This window comes from Emydura macquarii, unplaced genomic scaffold (assembly GCF_026122565.2).
Source record: "Emydura macquarii macquarii isolate MOO-44397 ecotype Brisbane River unplaced genomic scaffold, CSIRO-AGI_Emac_v2 contig_719, whole genome shotgun sequence".
In the NCBI taxonomy this organism is placed as follows: domain Eukaryota; kingdom Metazoa; phylum Chordata; order Testudines; family Chelidae; genus Emydura; species Emydura macquarii.
Window position 1 is genome coordinate 8,957,905 of NW_027130856.1, and position 19,566 is coordinate 8,977,470.

Sequence of the window (19,566 nt, forward strand, 5' to 3'; positions counted from 1 at the left end):
ATCAAATAGAAAAGAGAAATGAAGAACCTGATCAGTCAAGCACAATACATCAGCCTAGCTCTCAAAGTGAAAAACTGAGGTTCCATTCCCTCTGATTTAGCCAGGCAGTTGCTATTCTACAGCTCTTTGGCAGATTTTCCTTTGGAGTTTGAGTACAAGAGAAGTCTTATTTTCTTACCTAGATATTATTCTGTAAATCTTTCCTGAACTGTCTTTAGCCACATTATTAGTTTCTTTGTTTTACAGAAACCAAAGAAAGTGATTACCTTCCCACTTAAAATAGTGACTATTCAAAATGAGCACATTCTCACCAACTGCAGCGGTTAATAAACTCAGTGGGAAGAAATGCTATCTGCCTTGCAGTCTTTTTTACTCTTCTGATTCATTGTTTTGTATCTACAAGCAAGAGTAGTTAAATGAGTAACAATGATGAGTGTAAAGTCTTCTGACATGGCACAGTTGACAGATATGATATCCATGAACAATTATGAGACTCTGCATGTTCCACCAATTGCCACTACTTAGCTATACATGCATACTGGCACACTGGGAAGCAAAGCAGTTACCCAGGAGTCTCCACCCCATATTTCCCAGCTTCCCAAGCTGAAGTTGCGAGGTCCACCTGCTTTGCCTGGGAAAAAATTTGAGTGCTACATTGCAAGCAATTAAGAGAAAATAAGTATTCAACACCTACTTTACAAACAGTAATTTCTGCATATTCATCAAAATGAAAAGTACTATTCTGTGACTACACAATAGCAGTACAACTAACCCTATATTGCCCATATTTTCACTAGCCTCATTAATGAATTTGCAATTTATGCAGTACAAAATATGAGAGCATATTCACATCTCATAGGTACGTGCAGGTTGATCCATGACAATAGGTACTATATAAAAGTCTTCCGGGAGTAAGAGAATAAATTTGTTAGACTGAACTAAATTTAAAAAATCGTATTCTTAACCTCTCGTTTCCCTTTATGTCAATTTTGTCTAAAGAAATGCATACACATTAAATACAGACTTTAAAGCTGGTCCAGTGCATTTCCTTCCTTTTTATTTGTCTAGATTATATAGAAAATGTTAATTATGAATCACCCAAAAATTAGCACTCTGTAGTATTTACTTTCTTATGGTTGTATTTACTAATATTTTCCCAGCCTGTTGGCAGGCATTTGAAGTTGTAAGATTAGTCCCAGGGGCAAAGGGAGCAGAGGAGAGTGTGTGGCATAAAAAAGGCGCATAAACTTAGGTCTGCTTCACTATACTGTATCCATGCTCCCACACTTCTAGGTAGAGTTGTAAATGACTCCTGTAAAAACTCCCACAATGCCTCTATGCTCCCACAGCAGCCCATGATGAACTGTTCCCTTGATTAGATGAGTGTATTTAACCTAGTAGTTCAGGCACCATTTTTCATTGCAAACACCTGTGCTACCCCTCCCCATGAAGCTACCAATAAATGACCCTTACACTAAACAAAGAAAGCAATATGTAGACACCTTGTGATGTGGGAATGGGAGGGAGAAGAGAGGGGAATAAAAAAATACAAGATAGACAAGACCACAAAATGCAGAAAAATAACAGATCAAAAAAGGAGAGAAATGTCAAAGTAGGGAAATAAATGAGTATAGTGTTGCAACTATGCTGATAGCTAGGCATCCCCTTTGCACTGCCAATTGGCAAGGAGCATGATGCAGAGGATGGGAGTCTCTCCATTATCTTATATTTGAAGGTCAAGAAATAGACATCCTGTGATTAGACAAAGCTCAAAACCACTTTACACAGACCATCAACCAGTTTAAACCAATGCAACTGAACGGCCTTCTAAAGATAGTATTATAGGTCATTCCCAAAAAAGTCCTCAGTCAAAATATAACTGTTAACTTAGTTTTATATTGTTAACATGAAAATACAATAACTTTTGTAGTTTACACTACAATAAAATCCCTTCCCCCATACTCCAATTTCTATTAGCCTTCTTAAAAATAATTATATTTTACAGAAGTTTAGTATAGCACTTCTGAAGTGAGGGATAATTGCTGAATCCAAGATACAGATACTATTCTTTACTAGGCATGTTTATTTAGAGTTGGAACTACACCGTTAACACACAATACATTATAACTTAAAAACAGCCACGCTAGTCTCATATGTACATATGACTGTTAAGGAGAGGTTTAATTTGTCTCATACCTTGCTGGTAGATGCTTTGTAAGTGGTCTTCAATTTCTGTGAAAGCTGACTGGTACTATGACTGGCTGTTGAGACAAATAAATTCAAAGGAAGATATTTCAGATAAGAGGTGTGTGTGTTAACGTATTTGTGCAATGGTATCAATTCCTTTTAAAGTGTAAATTTTGTTCCGCTAACTGTAGAAAAAGCAAACTAAAGAAAACTTAATATTTGTTAATATTTATCTTACCTTTTGTTTTCAGTTGTCCTTTGCTCAGTTCAGCTCCGTCAACTGTTTGTCCTTCAACTGCTAAGCGTTCATTAAGTGTATCGATCTCTCGACGTACTAACGATAGCAAAAAAATAAAGTTAATACAAAAACAATTAAAAGCACATCATTAAAATATTGTACTTCTAAAGAATTTTGTGGTATTAAGTCAACTATTTTGTTATGAGTAACAAGAGTAGTTTATTATAATCTTATAAAAGCAGTTTGCGTATTCTAAACAAAGACTTCAAGTTTCATGCTGAATTTACCAATCAGAGATAAACCTTGACCCAGATTACAAGGAAACAGTGCCAGATAGTCTTATCCATTCTCATTCCTGTTTGCCAGCAGCAGAAGTGACTGATTATTAACAGGACATTATCTGTAGTATGTTGAGAACCCTTGCATCTAACTAACTCCACTCAAAAAATGAAAATTCTGGAAATGAATTCTGGAGGTCTTTGGGGCCTCATATCAGTTATTTCACCCACAATTAGCAAGTCATTTCTAGGTTCTATTAAGTTATAAAGCTGAGTTTTTCCTTTTGTATGCTATTCCATTGAAGTCAGTGAATTGCTGGAAATCAAAAAGCTACAGCAGGGCAACAGCACATTAAAGCTAGTAAGTTAAACAAGAACACTGATTTTATTCCTAAAAATATCTTAAATAGGATTAACTTATTTTTAAAAGAATTTGATGTTTGTACTATAATTTAACATGTTTCATTCAAGTGTTCGGTAAACATTTATTGTAAGCAAAAAGTTTTTTGCAAATTAGCATAAAAAACTATGCTCACAATATGCATGAGACTCAACATCACCTCTGAAAATGTGTGCATACGGCATTGCACAATATACTTTTACCATTACTTCTCTAAATTACCCTGACTCACCATTTGTATTATACAAATTATTATAGCAGGGCTGGTAGCACTACTAGTTAAGGTTAATCAATATTTCCCATGATAAAACCCTATGTTTATAACTTTGCCTAACTTTTAAATTGCTTGACTGAAGTTTTCTATGCCTGATGCCTGCCTTAGGCTAAATTTTATTGGAAAATTTCAGCCAAAATATTTCAGCCATTTCAGAAAACAAAGCCAAGGAAAAATATGTTTTGCCCCAGTTCAAATCTAAGAACTTTTTTCACTGAAAAGTTCTTAACAACTCGATGTTTTGGAGCAGAGACTTGAAACTTGACAGGGCGGCCTTTGTGTCACGGATGTACAGCATCTTGTTTATGAAAATCCATCCATGTGGCCAAATAACAGGCATTTAAAAAAATTGCAATTTGCACATGCTCAGTAGAAACCTAGATCTGAGCAGCTAAATTCCCTGAAGATTCCATCCACAGTGGCCAGTCTCCAGCCTAGAACTGAGCATACGGTGACCAGATGTCCAGATTTGATAGGGACAGTCCCGATATTTGGGGCTTTTTCTTATATCCGTGCCTATTATTCCCTACCCCCCATCCTGATTTTTCACACTTGCTATCTTGTCACCCTAACTGAGCAGGACTTTCCCTGAAACTACAGCTCTTGACTGCTTGCAGGCTGTGCCAGACATTGAATTATAGAAGATTAGGATTGGAAGGCATCCCAGGAGGTCATCTAGTCCAACCCCCTGCTCAAAGCAGAACTAACTTCAGCTAAATCATCCCAGTCAGGGCTTTGTCAAGCCACAGCTTAAAAATCTGTAAGGATGGAGATTCCACCATTCTCCCAGTGAAAAAGCTTTTCCTAATATACAATTTAGACCTCCCTCACTGCAACTTGAAACAGTTGCTCCTAGTTCCTTTATCTACTACCACTGAGAACAGCCTAGCTCCATCCTCCCTGGAACCTCCTTTCAAGTAGTTATAAAGGCTGCTATCAAATCCCACCTCTCTTCTCTTCTGCAGACTAAACAAGCCTAGTTCCCTCAGCTTCGCTTCATAAGTCATGTGCTCCAGCCCCCTAATCATTTTTGTTGCCCTCTGCGGGACTCTCTCCAATTTGTCTACATCCTTTCTGCAGTGAGGGCCCAATCTGGGCACCTAAACTGAGATCAGGGACACTCTTCCCTGTGCTCTCATTGACCACCCTGCTGAGCTCAGGTAACATGGAGGAGGAAGATGGTTGATTTGAGTGTATGGGGGGACAACAGCAGACCTGTTGACTCAGTAGTTTTGGCACAAGGAGCTCAGTGTGAAAGGGAGGAGGGACTAGCTGGGGAGGAGACTAGGGCTGGGAGCCACAAGGTGGCAGCAGAGACAGATCAAATGAGGAACTGGGGAGAGAGCCTGGGCAAAGAGATTGTGACAAAGTGCAGGCATGAAGAGGGGACTGAGAACAAACAGTGAGCTTTGGGAGGGATATTGGAATGGGGAGCTAGAGAGGATGGGGAATTTGAGGGGACATCGTGGTAGCCTTAGGTGGGGACAGAGATCAGATAAGAAGTCAGGAGAAGGAACTGGAACTGGCTGGGCACAAGGAGCTGGGAATGACTGGGCAAGGAGATTGGGATTGAGATGAGAAGCCTGAGGAGTGGACAGAGGTACTAATTAGATGAGCAGAACAGAACTGAGACAAGGAGCCATGGGTAGAAAAGAGAAAACTACAACAAGGACGCATTGGAGTAGCGGGAATGGAACAGAAGGGGTCATATTGAAAGAAAAAGAGGAGAGGCCACATTCCCCTCCAGAGTCTGGAACGGAACTCAAGACACCCTAGTCTTATCACTCCTCTGTTGTCAGCAAATACCTGGAAAACCCACTGACAAAAAGTCCCATTTTCCCTGTGCTGGTCCACAGAAGATGGCAATCTATTATTGCTATCAGTTACTCCAAATGAGAAAGATGCGTATGGTGCATCTAAAGGTTCCAACCCTGCTAAGGAATAAGGTGGGTGTCTACTAGATGCCACATGACAGATTTTTTTTCCCAGTTTGCTTTTTAAAAATCTTAAGATACTACACACAACATGTTCAAAGAACTTTAAGGCTGTACAGTCAAGCACTCAAAAGTTAAGAAATGTCAAAATTAAGGTTTGCTATATGCAACCTTAATTTGAGCCCGTGCATATGCATTATGATGCAGTCAAATTATATGATCACACACTTTTTTCCAACAGGACCCCAGGCATTTCCCCAACTTTTGAGTGCTTGACTTTGCAACAATGTTCTTTTAATGATTTTTTGTATGTAATATACTAACTAATCAGGAAACTAAGTATCGTATAATGCTAATATATGCATTGTGAAGTCTCTATTTTTTGTTGGTGTGGGATACATTAATAATAGCTTGTAGACATAATAATTTGAACTGTAATCCCATTTGATCTCACAACCTATCAGGATTAGGTCCAATTAATACCCTGATTGGACACCTCCAAGAACACCTGGGTCATGCAGGAAACTGTACTGATACCTGAGACAGTTGGCTTCCCTTTGAGTCAATAATGAACCAGTTCTCCAGTGTGGTGCTAAGGAGCATAATGCTCCAACGTTCTCTCTTTCAAGTAAGACACAACAGGAGTTTTAACTCCTTGTGGAAAAGATCCCAAGGCACCTTTTCAGAAAAGGGGCAGACTAATTCAGGGATATGTTTCTAAAGCATTTTGAGCTGTTTGTAAATCCTTCACAATGAATGTCCTAAATAAATATATCTTACTTTCTAGCATAGAGTATTTTACTACCACAATGAATCCTACTATAATCTAATTCCCCATAGTTGTTTTCAAGTTGTAAGAAAACCATACTCACATTCCAAATTTTCAATATAAAGGTTTTCAAACTCTCGTTCTATTTGTCCAAAAAGTTCCAGAAGCGTATTCCGAACAGATGAAGGAAGTTTAGTATCCTAAAGGGGAAAAAAACGTTAACACTGATACCAAGTTTTTAATTTACTTTTTAAAAAATTATCAGCATTTAATTCTATAAATATTGAAGTTATGATTTAATATGAAAGTTGGGTTGCTGAGGACCAAAGGCATTTGTTTTAATAAAGAAAATCATTTCTGAATATTAGTTTGTTAGCAGAGTAGCAAGTTTGGAATGCAAAATATCAGAGTAACACATTTAAATTATTTTTCTACTGTAGCATGCTTATATTTTCATTTAGTTTGATACTGCAGAGTAATACAAAATATGATACTTTATTGTGTGTCCTGAGATTAACTGGTATTTTGATTGCTTAAAAAAAGCTATTCAATACTTATGAAGTTCTATAACTTACAACACACTATATTTTAATTTCTTATTGCATTTTTAGCAGCAGATACATAGGCAAAAGTAAAAACATGAAATTCTTCAAGTAATTCTAGCTGTAATAATTATAAGTCTGAAGAGTCACTTAGTGGTCAAGGTTGAAACCCCAAGACTTCTTGGAATCTTGGAAATTCAACTGCTGTCAACTCACACCCTCATGGTTGCATGAGATTTTTTATTTAAATTCCAATGGAAAGTTTGCTTTTAACAAAATATTCTCCAGCAATGATTGCACTCTGAACAATGCAGGATTGTGATAACTGGAAAACTGGTAATTAAACTGAACAGAAAGGAGTTTATTTTCTTTGTCCAAGATAAACTTTCAAATTGAACTGAAAGAAAGGGGACAGCAGTAGAGCCAAACTTGCACCTAATGTTTCTGCACCAGCCCAAATACAATGTAGTTGAAAACCAGACTACATTTTCTTCTCTCTCTCATCTCTCTTTTCTATAGCCTATGGTATCACCAACCCCACAATTACCCAAGATTTCAACTTGTGACTCTATTCATCTCTCTCTTCCCCACACATACAGGCTGTAAGCAAGTCATGTCTGATTTCCCTACATCTCAAAATCTCAATTATTTAGACCTCCATGACTAAAATGCTTGCTTCCTACATCGATTACTGCAGCCGCTTCTTCCTCTGCTCAAGTTTATCCAAAACACCTTACCTAAAATCTTCTTTTCCACTGGCTGTCTAACACCACTCCCTCTCAAGCTATCCACTAGTCTCCTTTCAGTTTCTAAATCAACATTTCTCTCTTAGCTTCAAGATTTTGCACAGCTATCCCCCCCAACCCCACCTTCCTCCCTGCTCATTTCTTCCTACTTTTCCTCTCACTATCTTCACTCTGTTCAAGCCTGCTGTCCCACGGCTCCTTTCATATTGTTCTATGCTACCTTAATGCCTTCTCAACACTCTTAATTCAAATCCCTATTTTATAAAAGGAAAAAACCAAACTTCTCCCAAAACTTATCCATGTTAACCAAGGTAAGAAAACTTTCAGCAAAAACCATAAGTCTCACAAGCGTGAATGGCACTGAAACCTAAGTGTAGTTTCAGATCTAAACTGAAGTGGAAATGTTTAATCCTTCAGAAAGAATGTTTTCACTTAGTTATCTGGAGTCTTCACTTAAACAGGTTTCAACAAACAACTCAAAGCTACAAACAATTTGACTAAACCTCCCATTAGTAAAGGGAAACTCCAGCACCAATTTCAATCTCTTAAGAAGTCAATCTCAGCAGTTCTTCCATTCTCCAGTAGAAAGGAAAACTAAAAACTGGTATTTCAAATATAAGACAAGCAAGAAAACTCTTGGACTGTTTTTACACATAATAATAGAGTAATAATGGTTTCATTTTTGTGCTGTTTTGCCTGTAAAGGACAAATATCAAATCTGCTGGGTTAATGTATTTTTATTTTCTGCTAAAGGGCAATTTATATCAAGATACTGCTTGTTTCTTCCTGTGTAAATGGTTCCATAAGTTAAAAATGTGTGTATATTATAACTTCAAGGGGTTTCCAGTTTATGAAGTAGCTGTACCCTGAAAGTAAGCAAAATGAATACAGAAGTTGAAGAGTTTATTAGCCTAAGACATGGTTAATACCTCAAACAAGAAGTACTCTCCGACTGTAATAAACGAAACAAATTAAATACATACAAAACAAAATGGGTTGTGAAACTTCTTCGAAATACATTCACTTTGAACAGGTAGCTATTCTGGCCACCCATCACTTCTCTCCTTTCATCTCATTATTTCTAATATACCTCCTTCCCTCCTTAGTGATCATCAAGGCTCTTCTCTCCACAGTAAATGCAACATATTCGCTTACACTGTGTTTAGAACTGAATTCAAATATATGAGCTGGGATTCTCCCTGGTGTACACAAATATGACAGCTATTCAAGAGAGGAAGGATGTTCTTGTGGTAAAAGAACTGGACAGGGACTTAGATGATCTAGGTTTAATTCTAAGCTCTGCCACAGAATTCCTGTAATAACCTTGGGCAAATCTCTTGTTTTTTCAATTGCTCAACTGCAATATGGGGATACATAATACTTCTCTCCCACTCTATGTCTTATGTATTTAGAAAGTAATGTCTTTGGGACTGACAAGCAATTTTCTCACACACTGTTTGAGCAGTAGAATTTCTAGGTGCTTTTCATAATACAAATAATTCTGCTATCAAGCACTTTGGCTGCTTTGTTAAGAGGATTGAGAGAAAAACAAAAGGAAGTAGGCAATGAGTCAAAAGGGTTTAGCTTCTTTAAAAGACAGCATTTTACTCTCATCAGTTTTACAGGACGTTTTTGTTTTAATCTCCTCCCATACATGCTGGAATCTCTTTAGATGGAGTGAAGCTGAAGCACCTGCCTATTGAGGACAAACTACTTAGAACTGTTAAATCCAAAAGCCTACTAAAGAAGGAGGATTATAAATAGTCAGAATAGAGAAAAAACAGCTATACACAGTGATTATGCAAATCAGTTATCTAGAATCAAATAATTGCATAATTGGGGCAAAATTGTATAATTATGCCTCTAACTGTAAAGCATCCTTGCACTATGGTTGAGGCATTTTTCTTTCCTTTATTCTGTTGATATTTCACAATACTGATGGTTAGCTATTAATTGTCTGTTACAACTGGCAACAGAAAATGTATGTTTTATTTTAGAGAAGTTTCCACTGAAGTGAGAATTACTGTACACAAGATATAAAGCAGCCAATTTAGTAATCCCTGTGGGTGCTTTACACAAATCGGAAATAATTTGCATCGCTCAAAGCTCTGAGCCATTTAAACCATGAAGGCCTGCCTGACTGTGTTCCCATAGCCAGCAAAAGGTGAGCAAACTTAGTTTCTCCAAAGATACATTTGTAAGACAGTCCAAATGGTGATCTCTCTGGAAAAATGGAAACTAGCAAGACATGTTATAAACAGGATGAAGGACAGAGACCACAAAGAGAAAGTGTCTCTTAAATCCACACAAACCTATGTTAATGCAATGTTAAGGCTGAAAACTGAAAATAAACTAACTAACATTAACTCACCTACAGGTCTATGCTGTGTACGTCGGGATAAGTTTAGGTTAAGGTATACAATATGTAGCCACAATTACAATGAGAACATTAGCTAGCTTCCAGACTCATTTCAATTTGCAAGCTTCAAAATGGGACGCACCACAAAACATTTTATAAAAAGAAAAGCGAAGAAGCAAAATCCAAACTTTTTAATCATTTAAATTTCAAGCCTTTGCCTCTATTTCCTTGTTTAGGCATCTATAAAGAGCATACTGTGCAAACTGTCTCAGGCACAAGGAAATCAGAGCCAGGCAACAAAAGCAAGTGCGTGTAGTCCCAATTTTTGTTGTGAAGCTATCAACAGAATAGGAGCACTCTAAAATTTAGGCCAGGAGCTAGCTACTGGAAGGGAAAAGACACTACCAACAGGCTGCATTGTCAGCAGCTTCAAAAGCCGGTAAACAGAAAACTTTTCGTTATAAGTGCTTAGGCTGAGGATAAAAGGCTCCTCCAGAAACAACAACAGCTTACTTCACTGGGTGGGGAAGCGAACGCAACCAGGAAATGAAGTCACTAGACTCAGCAATCACTGAGGACAAAGCAAGTAACACTGGACACAAATTGCAGAAAGGAAAATTAGGTTAGAAATTAGGGAGGAAAACTAAACTTCAGCAACGGAACAAGTTACCAGTATTGAGAATTATAAAATAAATATAAAATTCATCTTATCAGGATACCAAGGGGATTGACTAGATGACCCAATATACACGCCACCTTTAATCAACATCTAGTCTCAAAAACTACTTCTGTTTTTTTACAAAAAAAAAACCTGAATGGCCTAGCACAACTGATGACAAGACAGGACTGGGGGTAGAGAAGAATAACTATTAAAGAAGGGAGACAAATTAATCAAGTCTGGTCTACAAACAAACTTACACTGAAACAAAAGATGTGAATTAAAGTCAATTGAGTTATCATTAGCACAAGTTAGCTAAAAATAACCACTTTATTCTGAAATAAGTATCCACGTAGCGTCTATCTAGAACAACAATTTGTTTTCTGAAACAGATTTAGTTAAAAGTTTGTATGTAGACCAGCCATTAGACAGTGTCATGCATATGTGCTTGTCAGCAGAGTTTAGCATGTCTACCAGGAGCCTACAACTAAAGAAAGAAAATACCTTTTTGAAGTTTGCATTATACTGGTGCTGTATTATACTCTGGATAAAGCTAATGTCTGCACAGATCTGAATGAATTACTCTGGTTCTCTAGGTCAAAATTGTTTGGAATTTTTGTGTTATGAGCCTATTGAACAGTTCCACCTATGAGTGAATTTTCTCCTTTGAAAAGGGCACTAACTGTATGAGCTCAAGAGAGACAATTAGGGAAGTGACTAAAGAAAAACAGGGACTTGTTACAGGTCCATAATACAATATTTCAAGACATACGATTTTCTTCGGCTTCGTAACAAGATTTTTCTACTTCACTTGACTGAACAAAGTCACATTCTTAAAATGCCATAACTGCTTTGATAAGCTATATAATCAACATTTGTGTCAGAATTAGAAACAGAAATTCTCCTTTCAATTCACATCAAGGAAAATTTCATTAACAATTGCTGTCTCAGTAAAAAAAAGTTATGGGTAAACTAGATTGTTAATTCTATGTTGGCTAATTAGTAATACATATCCAATGACAAGTTTAAACAGAAAAGCAATTACTCAGTGTGCATGCTCTATAGCATGCAGAACCACTTGCTAAACTACTTGTATGAAGGACTAAGGCCTGGTCTACACTGACAATGGAGGTTGACTTAACACGGCTTATGTCGACCACCTAAAGTATGCATCTCCACTGGCATGTCATTTCCACCGACCTAAATCACGGTAAAATTTGACTTCATAAAAACACCTCCGCAAGCAGCATAGAGCTGAAGTCAAATTATATGGGTCGAACGAACATCAGCGTAGGCAGAGCACAAAGTAAATCAACGTCACTGGGCTCTGGGAGGTATCCCATAACACTCTGTTGTGACCGCTCTGGACATTCACATCCTGCTACACCATGGCCATGTAAACAAGAAATAGTAAACAAGCTCCTCCCCTCAAGCCCCAGGAAATTTTGAATTCCCATTTCCTGTTTGTTCAGAGTGGAGAGAGCTTTGTAGCTGAACTGCTCTTGGCGCCCCAAACACGTTCCAGCCTGGATTCGAACAGAGGTCTTGGATCTCATCGGTCTGTGGGGCGAAGAGTCTGTTCTGGCTCAACTCCAAGCCAGCAAAAGAAATTTAGATATCTACAAGAAGATATCATGTGGTATGGTGGAGAAGGGCCACAACAGGGCCGTGCAGCAGTACTGTCTTAAAATCAAATAATTGAAGCAGGCATATCAGAAAACTAGGGAGGCAAACAGTCATTCTGGTTCGTCACCGAAGACATGCCGCTTTTACGTGGAACTGCATGCGATTCTCAGCGGTGACCCCACGACTGTGCCACCATACCTCTGAAGAATACCAGTCCAGGATAAATGACGATGACTCTGGATGAGGAGGAAGAGGATGAGAACAGGGGGCAGGAGAGCAGGATAACCATTCTTCCTGAGAGCCAGAACCTGTTGGTTACCCCAGAGCAGCACAGCTGGGCATAGGACAGCATTATAGACCAAGATGCTGGGGAAGGCACATCTGGGTGAGTGTGTATAGCAATCGCATTTCTGTGGTTATGTCCCTAGTCCAGCTTCTTATTTTTGGGAAAAAAGGAGTTTGTGTTTTTATGGGGATGGGCTTCCTGGAGGTTGGTAACCTTCAGCAGTGGGTTACCCCATGAACAGACTATTTATGTGCACAGGGATGCTCAGAGAACCTTCCATTGATATCTCCAGGAAACTTTCATGTAGATACTCTGCAATCCTTTGGGGAGGGCAGCCTTATTTCTTCCACCACATTTGGACACTTTTCCCTGCCATTCTGCTATTAAATGAGCTGGCATCATTCTGGAACACAGCATAGCAGCATAAGGGCCAGCCCTGTACCCCAATGCTTGCAGGAAATCTTCCCTTTCTGCCTGTGTTACCCTCAGGAGACTGATATTACACATGGTCACCTAGGGAAGATGGCACAAGTTTACAGTACCCGACCACTATAGTCACTGCGTGTTATTCCCCTGCCATGGACCGTGTCCCTGGACCCCTACACAGACAATTCCTAGCCATGATATTGTTGGCATGGGCGTCATGGATCTGGGAACTGGTGCCCCCCCTTTTTTCCCCTCCAGCAACACTTCACCCACACCCTCCTCCAATCCTTTTACCACCTCCTCCCAAACCAGTGTTTGGGATCGTAAAGGGGAGCCCAATGATCCTTCTCCTTGATTATGTGTGGACTGGGGAATTTAGTGCTATACAGACTTCTCTGTAATGGATGCAAAGGCCCCTTACTTACCATGTCTGGAACGCCATTCCGACCCTTGCAACAGATAACGTGGTATGCAGGTCTGACTTTGCCTTGTGAATATGAAAGGGAGTTCTTTTTACATTGCAACGTTTCTTTAAGTCCATGGGGTCAGCTAACATTGGCAGCTTTGTGCTTTGCTTGCCTTACAGTGGACACCTCGGCCTTCACGCTATCTTGTACTCCCGCAGAGTGCCTTTCCCAAATGAGGAAGTGGGGGGACAAAAATCAAGACAACTCAGGATGACATGTTCAATGAATTAATGAACACCTCCTCAGCTGCTGACAGAGCTTAGAGCTTGGAGGACTGTCCTTGTCAGAAAAACTAAACATGGACATGGAACACAGAAAATCAGCACAGAAGCAGGAGAGTGCAACACAACAGGAGATGTTGTGCATTATGAGGGATCAGTCTGACATGCTGAGGTGTCTGGTAGAGCTCCAGAAAGAGCAGCAGCAGAACAGACTCCCTCTGCAGCCCCTCCAAAACACTCAACCAACAAGCACTTTCTTACCAGTCCCCACACCCAAGTGCTCTAAGAGGAGGTTGAGCAGGGTATAGTATGTGCTCCTCTCCACAACGGTAGAGGAAAGCAGAAAAAAGAAATAGCCCCTTCACGAACTGGCTATGTGTGAGCTTTGCTGTTTGCACAATCACACTTCACTCTGGATTGCCAAGCAGCCTTATGAGAATGTTAAATTATCTTCCTTTCCCCCCACTCAAACGGGTCATGAATAAAATTGTACTGCTTTAAAAAAAACATTTCTCTTTATTCATTGAGAGCTTGGGATTGCTGGCAGGAAAAGAAGGGGAGAGGGCCAATGATGTGAGGGTGGGGGATGGGAAGGGAAGGCACAGCACTGACAGATGTACATTACTGCGGTTCATTCCAAAAACGGGTTTTCAATGCTTCCCTGAGGTGCAGCTCTTCACAGTTGGCTCTTAGCATAGCACTGCAATCTGGCTGCTCAAAATTAGTGGCCAGTCTATCAGTCTCCACAACCCAACCTTGAGGGGAACTTTACCCCCTTTGTTTCACAAACATTACTGAGCATTCAGCAGACAAAGATAACAGTTGAGAAGTTGCATTCACTGAGATCTAACCTAGTGAGCAAGCTGCGCCATCTTGCCTTTAAGCAGCCAAAGGCATATTCTACCACCATTCGGCACTTGCTAAGCCTATTATTGAAATGCTCCTTCTCGCTGTCCAAGTGCCTAGTGTATGGCTTCATTAGCCAGGGGATCAAAGGGTAGGCAGGATCCCCCAGGATCGCTATTAGCATTTCAACATCGACAATATTTATTTTCTGCTCAGGGAAGCAAGTGCCTCCCTGCATCTTTCTGAACAGACTTGAGTTCCTAAAGATGCACGTGTCATGCACCTTTCCAGACCACTCCACACTGATGTCAGTAACACATCCCCTGTGATCCACAAGGACTTGAAACACCATTGAGAAGTATCCCTTCTGGTTTATGTACTCTATGGCAAGGTGGTCCAGTGCTAAGATAGGGATATGCGTGCCATCTATCACCCCTCCCCCCCCCCCCGTTTGGGAACCCCATTGTGGCAACCCATCTACTATGTCCTGCACATTTCCCAAAGTCACTACCCTTCTTAGCAGGGGTCTATAAATGACCTGGTACACTTGCATCACAGCAGCTCCAACGGTGGATTTACCAACTCCAAATTGATTCCCAACTGACCGATAGTCTGGGGTTGCTAGCTTCCACAAAGCGATGGCCACTCATTTCTCCATTATCAGAGCAGGTCTCAAGCAAGTATTCATGCGCTTCAGGGCTGGGGACAGTTCTGTGCAAAGTTCAAGGAAAGTGGCCTTTCACATATGGAAGTTCTGCAGCTATTGACCATCATCTCACACCTTCATAACGATGGGGTCCCACCAGTCAGTGCTTGTTTCCTGGGACCAGAACTGGTGCTCCACCAACTGACATGACAGCCTGCAGCAAATGGGAACTGTTTCACTCTATGGCTTGTAGCTGGGCGACCTCAGTAACATCGCAATTTTCCGCACTGCAGCTCCTGTCTTGGCCTTGAAATTACTGCAGGATAAGTCGTGAGGTGTTTGTGACACTCAACAATAGTGCAGAGCTGAGTGAGCTCCATGCCTCTCTGGCAATGGCGTGCACATGAAGGGTTTAGAAAAACGGTGCGAAAAAGTGTCAGTCAGTTTGTTTGGGACAAAAAGGGAGGGAGGGGGAGGGAGCACGTTGCATCATGGGAGGACAACCACCTTCCCAAAAGCCTTGCATCTAGCTGAATTGTGGGATAGCTACCCATGATGGACTGCTTCGATTTTCAACCGAAGCATGGCTAGTAGGGACACAATACCCCGACGCAGTGAGCATGGTGTGATCATGCTCCTGTGACTTCTAAAATTCAGTGGGTGAAAGTCAATTTAAAATAAAACTTGTGGCTTTTTTGCTCATTTATGATGTAAGGATCTGAAAGGTCAATTAGCCCATCAGAACAAGCATGATAGTTCCAATCCAACAGCAGTGTTCATATTTTCAGGTGCCCTGACTTGTTGAATTTTCAACAGAAGCCTATTCCCAAGCATAACTAATGCAACAATGACTTACAGTGGCTGCAGTAGAGCATTATTTAATAGGCTTATAAGAATACCATATTATTTGATATGATATTTCTACATGTAGTAGAAACAACTAATTCATCGAACAAATAGTTCAACATTTTCCAGAAATGATACTTGTTTGTTTTTAAACAGCTCTACTGTTGACTAAAATTACAATGCTTTACTCAAATTACAGTGGGCCCTTAGCTCAAAATTTACATTTAACAAAAATGCTCATATATAAGCAGAAGAAAAAGGAAAACATGGAACACTTGCATTTAGGGTATGTATACACAGCAATGTAGGCCCAGGCTCAAGCCTAATCCACACAATGCACTGCATCCACACAATGATTGTGCTAACCTAGAACTCAAACCTAGGGTCCCAGGGACCCTGCAGAGCTGGAAGGTCCAAACCCATGTTAAGATGGGACTTCAGTGTCCGGGTCCTACTGCTTTCCTGTGTGCACAAGGTCATGGCTTGACTTGGGTCCCAGAAGTCCTCCGGACATATCCCAGAGTTCCCAGCAGCAGAGGAGCAGCGCTGCAGGCAACCAGCACAGCAGCCAGAAGCACCATTACTGCCTGTCCAAGCGCATTCCTTGTTTCTACTCCTCTTGCTGCCACGACAGTTCCTGCTTTGGCTCCTCCTCGCTGATGTGCCAAGCTTGCCCAGAGCAAGGAGCAATGTTGAGAGGCGGGAGGTGGCTCCCAGCTGCCAGGATGTTGAGAGTGCTCCTCCCTTCCTTCTTCCCCGGTGAGCCAAGAGCTCTGCTGCTCCCACTCCCTGCAGGGCAACTGTTTGTACCCACTCTGCTCTCTGGTGCTTGTTCCCAGGTCTCTCCTTCCCAACCTAGGCCTGCGTGCACAGATGTGCCCGGGTTAAGTGCACTGTCAGGGTCTCAAGTGGGAGCCAGCCCCAAAACTTCCCCACAGCCACGTGCACTGAGGGTGATGAATGGGAGCCAGTCGCAAAACTTCTCGGAGATCCCTTATCACTGCCTCTAGGGTGTGGCAGGGGCAGGGATAAGAAATTTCCAGGAGGTGCTAGAGTATACTGCACCCTAAGCACTGGGGATGCACTTCATGGCTCCACACCTGGCAGCAACCAGGCTGGGGGTGCATGTGTATTTTTCCTGACACCTACATTTTATGTCAAACTTCAAAGCAGACAAAAAATAAATAAAAAAACAACCAACCAAAAACACCTTCGCTAAACATCGCATTTTACAAATTAAGAATTACAAACTTTCATTGTAATAGTTTGACAGCCCCGGAGACTGATGTCTTAATTATCCTTATAACAGGTGCACATGGGCATTTTCCTGCCACTGTGACTCAGCCTAGAGGTAGAAGCCCAATTCTCAGATTAGATGGTAGTTCAGTATAAAGCCTTCTCAGACTGCAATCACTCTGAGACAGCCACCAAAGGAGCTAATTATGCAGTCTATGTATTTACGTGCTCCTTATAAGCACCCGAGTCCCATCCATAGCACTGTCACAATTAGCCCAGGGCTCCCTGACACAGGTCAGCTAACTCAAGTCCCACTAACCCAAGTGGTATGTTGCTTGTAGACATACCCTTAGATTACCAGCCTGCTAACTGTTTGTATTCTTTGATATTAAACAAAACTATCCATCTTTAATTTATTAATATTTACCATATAGAAGTACAAATGTTAGCAGCTCTTGACCTCTCAGTCTTTGCCCTTGTGTGTCCTGTTTGGCTTTAACCAATGTCTGGAGTAATCCAAAATAACCCCATGTACCCTTTCTGTTAGGCCAATATCTCATCTTGTTACTGCTTGTTTAACTCAGGAAGGAAGGTAAGAAGATTGTCTCAAAGAAAACATTACCGACTCAGTACTTCAGAAGATATAAGACACAAAAATGGATGTTTTATATAATGAAATTTATAGCTGAAAAAAAAATACAGATTAACTTTAAACACTGTGCAGGTTTCTTTAGAAGTAAATTACACACTAACCCAAATCTCAGCAAAAGCTCGTTACTGAGTCTAAATGAGTAACATTATAGGTTTCATTACAATAATTTTTGCTTTCCTCTAGCGAAGTGAAGTGATATATCCTTTTCTCCTCAGATAGGATATGTTTTCAGAGACTCTAGAACAGTTAGACCTATTTTTTCTTTGAAGATTTTCAACTACAAAGAGGTTCATGGCCTCTTTTTCTGATATACTGTTCTTAATATTTCAAAGTCATCTCTCCTAAACAATCCAGTTAGGAGTTTGGTATTCTTTGCCAAATCCATATCAACCAGTATATGAAGTCAATTATTACTGTTTGGAATGTAACTGCATTGCTTTCTTCCCATCCCATTTCCTTACAAGCTCTATACTTGTATTGGAATAGTTACCTAAAGCATTCAAATTTGCTTCAATTTAAAATGGAGTCAAGTCTGTATCTGTTACCATAGGTCTGGGCAGGTAAATGAAGGTTACACAAGAATCCTGGATTTGACATTCTCTGCCCTAAAGGAAATGCACACTGATATCATTTATAGTTGAGAATGATTTGTACCTGTTTTTAACATGGCTTGACTGTTAAAACCGGTTAGCCTAACCACATTTATTAGGTAGATGTTCTTAAGGGCATTTATTTCATGGAAAGGAATTACAATATAATTTGTAAAGATTTCCCATTAACATCTTCCCACTTACAGCTCCAGGTTTACTAGATCTTCTTCATGACATAGTCTGCGCTTATTTTTCTTAACACAAAAAATAAAACCATTCTATTATTTATTTGTAGCGTTTTAAGAGATTAGTTCTTAAATAATAATCTGTTAGTTTACCTGTCCTTCCAACATGTCTCTTTGCAATCCCGTCCTCTCTTGCTCAGAACTGTTGGTTCTTCGTATAGAAAGACTGTGTGATTTGCGCTTCTGCTTTGCTTGGCGAGCAGTTGCACAACTTCCACTTTCTGTGGGCATTACTTCAAGGAAATAACTTCTCTTAGGCGCCTATGATAAACTAAGGACAAGTATTAAACATTACAATTTGTTCTACACATAACAGGTCACAGTTAAAAGTATTTATTGGAATGGAAACATTTAGGTCTATTGAATTCTAGTTGTTTTATATTTTGTTAAGCCCTTCGAGGAGGGACTGATTTCTATTACAGTTATAGCTGTAATTTAAATAATTAATTTCTAAGAGTTTAAATATATGCAATCACATTACACTGAACTTGTTCATTAGTTACTAACCCACTAACCCTCCACAAAAGTAAAAAGTTAATTTCATTATCTTGTGACTACTAACCACTTTCCAAATTAAAAATCTAGATATAGCTCCAAAATGCTTCCAGGGAACAAACAATATTCATATTGTATTTCACTGAAATACATGCAAAGTTAAAACCCAGCTGGAAAATGAAAGTACAGGGACATGACAATTGAGGGACACAGTCAGGTTACAAATATATAAAATCACTGTCATTATACAAAATTCCATAAGTGTGCTTACTTTTACCAATAATGCTAGTAATAATTTAAAGTTGAAAAATTTGAAAATCTAGTTTTTTCAACATTCACTCAGCTTGTATAGTGAAACTAGCCTTGTCAGTTTCATGTTCGTTTATAGTCAATTTCATTTAATTTTTTGTTAGTCAAAACATTCCTATAAATATTAGGTTTTGTAATGTTGTTTTAACAAAATCCAAGTTATATACCTAACAGTATCTCAAACTAAATTTACTATGCATGACCCACTATGTTCCTCAATTTAAGAAAAATAAATTATTTCTTGCATAAACCATTGAAGAATATATACTTTGTTGTCAAAATCTTAATTT

General features: G+C 39.7%; 1 protein-coding gene across 3 annotated transcripts in view; it reads right to left on the minus strand.

Annotated features, from left to right (window-relative positions):
- WDR37 (WD repeat domain 37) overlaps positions 1 to 19,566 on the minus strand; it is a 69,861-nt gene that overhangs the window by 40,722 nt on the left and 9,573 nt on the right. For all 3 annotated transcript variants that reach the window (XM_067542663.1, XM_067542664.1, XM_067542665.1), the window contains exons 2-5: positions 18,566 to 18,743; positions 6,184 to 6,280; positions 2,426 to 2,521; positions 2,197 to 2,261 (exon numbers count right to left, since the gene is read on the minus strand). In XM_067542663.1, the coding sequence (XP_067398764.1) occupies positions 2,197 to 2,261; positions 2,426 to 2,521; positions 6,184 to 6,280; positions 18,566 to 18,703 (396 nt within the window). In that variant the 5' untranslated portion in view covers positions 18,704 to 18,743. The remainder of the gene's footprint in view (positions 1 to 2,196; positions 2,262 to 2,425; positions 2,522 to 6,183; positions 6,281 to 18,565; positions 18,744 to 19,566) is intronic.